Source organism: Manis javanica, chromosome 14, assembly GCF_040802235.1.
Source record: "Manis javanica isolate MJ-LG chromosome 14, MJ_LKY, whole genome shotgun sequence".
Taxonomy (NCBI): domain Eukaryota; kingdom Metazoa; phylum Chordata; class Mammalia; order Pholidota; family Manidae; genus Manis; species Manis javanica.
The window spans coordinates 40,767,528-40,772,363 of record NC_133169.1 but is presented as its reverse complement, the minus strand read 5'-3'; the positions used below and the strand labels follow the sequence as shown (position 1 = coordinate 40,772,363).

Here is a 4,836-nt window from a genome sequence, read left to right as displayed (position 1 = left end):
GTATCATACTGTTGGATCTGAAGAATTAATGTTAACATGTTCATATTACCGCAAAACATCTACAGATTCAACGCAATCCCTTTCAAAATCCTAATGGCACTTTTCACAGAAATAGAAATAATTATCCTGAATTTGTATGGAGCCACAAAGACCCTGAATTGAAAAGACCTACCAATACTAATGAGAAGAACAATGCAAAAGGTATCACACTTCATAATCTCAAACTATATTGCAAAGTTATAATAAGTAGAAAGGTACTGACAAAAGCATAGATCCACAGACAAATGAACAGGGATTCAAAGTCCCAAAATAAATTCTCATGTATTTATGAACACATATTTTAGAAGGGAGCCAATTTACTCAATGTGAAGGGACATTGTCCTCAATAATGCAGTTGAAAAATTGGAGAACCACATACAGATAAGGAAATTGGCCCCTATATAAATTTTACACCAGTTACTGAAATGAACTCAAATTCATTATACATGTAATCATAATACCAAAAATGTAAAATTTTTATAAGGAAACAAAGGAAAACAGCTTCTTGATATTGTTCTTGGCATTGAATAACCAGATATGACTGCAAGCTAGAAATTCAAAAATAAATAAGCAACCACATCAAACTGAATGGTTATCAGCAAAAGAAGCAATCCACAAAATGAAAAGGTAACCTACAAAATGGGATACATATTTGCAAATCATACACCTGATAAGAAGCTAATATCCAACATACAAAAAGAATGGATAAAATGCAGTGATAAAAACAAATGTCATATTATTCAGCTGTAAAAAAGGAAGAAATTGTGCCATTTGCAACAGTATGAATGGCCGTAAAGAGTATTATGCTAAGTGAGATAAGCCAAGAAACGAAAAATAAATACATGATTTCACTTATTTGTGGAATCTAAAAACAAAACAAATCAAAATAAACAAAAGAGTAGACTCATAGACAATGAGAAGTGACTGAAGGGGAAAAATGGACACAAAAATTCTCAATCATTACAAAAATTGGTCATGGGAATGGTAGTACAGCATAGAGAATATAATCAGTGATTCTATAACATTTTCCTATGTTGACAGATAGTAACTGCACTAGCTGGGGTGAGGATGTAATAATGTGGTAACCGGGAAACCCCTGTAATACAGCAACTCATCCAGTTAAAATATTTCATGATTTTAAGATCTTGAGTTCCATCAAGTTATGGAAATCATCCTAGAGTACATATAAACAGAATTCCCAAAAATTTGTTGGTAGTATAAAATTCTCAACTATTTTCTTTTTTAAAAACATTTCCAACAAACCTTTCTATTATTGACCAAGGCCATGATCTTGGTGAGAAACCCATTATCTCTGATAAAATGGAACTATTCCAGAGTTTTTGTGTAACAAAAATATAATAACAATATCACAAGGAATATTACCATTAAATCAGTGGTAAAATATTAAATAAACATTTGAGTGGTACATGAAAAGGACAACTGGTTGATTTTAATATTGTACTACATTTTATGTGGTATTTTAGTTAATGTATCCCATATATTCTGTTTTATATGAGGAGGATGACACTTTTATATCACATGTAATTTTAGAGATACAGAAAAAAAGAATAATAAACAAAAAAAATCAAATTTGTAATAGTAATGAGGTCTGCATGATTCTCCCCACACTACTTAAAATGAAATAGCACACAGTTGACCCACCACTACAATGAACAGCTGTGTATGTTGTACAAGATGTTTATTAGGTCATTAAAGAATTTTGGAGAGTGTAATCTACCCCAACACACAACATCTCTATGCATTTGTAGTCTAACTCTTCTGCTACAGGCACCTATGAACAGTCCGTCATTTGGTAAGGTTTTGAAAGTTACTAACAATTCTGTGACCCTCGAAAAGAAGAAATAACGGGATGGCTTAGAATAGTAACGCACGTCTCAGCAGTGATGTTGGCACCTCACTTAGTGATGATGGAAACACAGAGTGCACACAGGACAGGCCGTCAAATGCCAGAAAGTGAAGCTACAATAATAAATAGAGTGGGTGTGCAGTGAATTTGATCACCAGATTACGGACTAGAATGTGAAAGCAAGTGGGATTTACAGTTTAGAGAAAACTATGGAGAAAATTATACATGATTCTATACTCAAAACAGTACAGTAAATAGTAGGACAGAGAAAAAAATTCTTATTTCCTCAGGCAACAAGAAGAGAATGGACTTAAAATAATGTGTCATCTCCACTCATAAAATTTAGGTCTCTAACCATCCTAAGTGGAAATGCAGTATTCTATGCAAAGCAGAGCCTAATTTTAAGGATTTTTTTTTGAAAATCTTGGAAAACTGATAACAAAAATGCAAGGTAACTGATAAGATACACATGTGTTTGTTTATTAAAATATTATTTCCTGTTTTGAATATAGTGAATTGAATTTGATATGTAAATTAGAGATACAGAAGATGAAGTGGTGTCCTAGGAATGACAGGTGGAGTTGAGAATGGACAAGGTCACAAGAAAAGGGAGAGAAGCAGAGAAATACAGGGTAAGTTTAAGATACAACTGAAAAACAGGGAGACAAATGATCATGTCTAAGAGTCAAAGCAGCATAAGAGGTTATTCAAGAGATAGAAATAAAGAGATGATCTATAGATTAGATATAGATTTAGAAATAGTTGTAGAAACATGTAGAATATATAGAATTAGGCTGGCATAAACAGAAATTATTAATGTTGAGGTGGCCATAGATCTTAGGATAGGCTCACATTAAACCTCTTCCATTAGTGTCGTTCTTAACTGTTTTGTGTACCTCTCAAATGTCTACTTTGAATTATAAATGTTAACTTCCCTTTGGATAGAGACAGATATGTACATACATAGATACATATGACTAATGCTATATATATGCATCTATAAGCTTATATGAGTGCATAAGTATGTATTTTAGATATTGGATAAAAATTATTGTAAGCATTCTTCTTATAAATCTATTCTAAAGAGAGCATTGTCATTCTATTTTACCATTACAATTACAGTAAACATGCTCAGTGACATAAGACACTGCTAAGTGCCCCTTTCACCTCCGTGTTCCTCAAGCTGTAGATCATGGGGTTTAACATTGGAGTAATAACCCCATAGAGCATGGGGATTAATGTATCTCTAATTGGGGACTGTTGACTGGAGGATGGATGGACATAAGTAAATGTGGCTGTGCCATAGAACAAACAGACCACCAGGAGGTGGGAGGCACATGTGGAGAAGGCTTTGCGCTTCCCTTCCACCGACTGTATCTTTAGGGTGGTGCATATGATGTACATGTAGGAGATGAAGGTAGTTAGGAAGGCACCAATTCCAAAGATACCTGCTAGCACAATAACAAGCATTTCTGCCATGTAGGTGGATGAGCAAGAGAGGGCCACCACTGGGGGGATGTCACAGTAGTACTGGTTAACCCGATTGGACTTGCAGAAAGACAGGTGGAAGGTGGACACTGTATGGAGGAGGGAATTGAGAAACCCTGTTGCCCAGGTCCCACCTATAAGCTGGGCACAGCGAGCCTTGGTCATGATGAGGGTGTAATGGAGGGGGAAGCAGATGGCCACGTATCGGTCATAAGCCATGACAGCTAGAAGGAAGACCTCAGTCCCCGCCAGGGCCACCAGGAAATAAAGCTGCAAAGCACAGCCCAGGAAGGAAATGCTGTTATTCCCAGTCAAGAGGTTGTCCAGCATCTTGGGGACAGTAGCTGATGGGCAGAATATGTCTAAGAGGGACAGATTGGCCAGAAAGTAATACATGGGTGTGTGTAGCTTCTTCTCCATCCCGATGGCCAAGAGAATGGCCCCGTTTCCCAGCAAGGTGACCTGGTAGATGATGGCAAAGGCCACAAAGAGAGGATAGCGCACCTCGGGGAGGTCAGAGAGCCCTGTGAGGATAAAGTGAGTCACGGTGGTGAGATTGTGGATGTCCATCTCCTCTCTCCACAGTGGTCTCTCTGGAGGGAAGGAAGCCATGAAACAGGTTAGAGAAAAAGCGAAGGAGTCTATTGATCAGAACTTTGTGAAGTAGCTGGTAGGTGGTAGGTGACGTATTCTCTCTATTTTAGATATTTCAGTTTTTAGATCTACTGCTAAATCATCTTCTTTACTCACTGTATTTCTGGAAATATGCGTCCCCTGGTCTGTATCAAGAAGAAACCCACTGACACCCTAAGGAGATGTTTAAATATTCACCTCCTCAGTAACACCACTGGGGGCCGTCCACCAGTGTTCTGGATTTCAGAATTCAGTGGTAGTGGCTGATGTATTTCCCACAACTTCTGGGCCACCTGCCTTGTATTATTTGAGTGTTTTATTCACCATCTCAATTCTAAGTACCTTGAATGTAGAAGCTGTGTATTCCTTAGTAAATTATTTTTAAAAAGTTAGCAATTAGCAGACATAGAGTAAAAGAATATCTATCTAAATAATTGTTAGGTGAAAAATCTTGTCAGAATGGTCTGGTACCTCCTCTGACATAGTGTTTCTATTAGTAAAGATAAATACACATTAGAATTTTGTTAACTTCAAAATCATAATATTTAAGTATGACATTATTATTTATTTCACACCAAGATTACTCTATAATAAAATTCAATTTGTCTGTCACATTAAAAATAAAGCCTGGTTGAATATTTCTAAATGTCATCCAAACAGGAAGCAAATATATCCACATAATATTCTATCTTTCTCCTTAAAAATTGCATATTTGGCCATGTGTCTAATTACTTAAGGAAACACAGGTTTTGAAATTTGTATATGCTTTGACATGTTGATCTTAATTTTGTTTACTTTTCTCATTTGAT

At 36.1% G+C, this 4,836-nt stretch overlaps 1 protein-coding gene across 1 annotated transcript; it reads right to left on the bottom strand.

The window, feature by feature from the left end:
- Positions 1-3,037: 3,037 nt before the first annotated feature.
- On the bottom strand, positions 3,038-3,964 carry LOC108396012 (olfactory receptor 5V1-like). Its single transcript, XM_036994736.2, has one exon. It carries the CDS (start codon positions 3,962-3,964, stop codon positions 3,038-3,040), a length of 927 nt encoding a protein of 308 aa, XP_036850631.2.
- Between the last annotated feature and the right edge of the window lie 872 nt (positions 3,965-4,836).

Bases quoted from the DNA above. Each gene is read 5' to 3' on its own strand.
- LOC108396012 (XM_036994736.2), bottom strand. From the start codon at position 3,964: ATGGACATCCACAATCTCACCACCGTGACTCACTTTATCCTCACAGGG.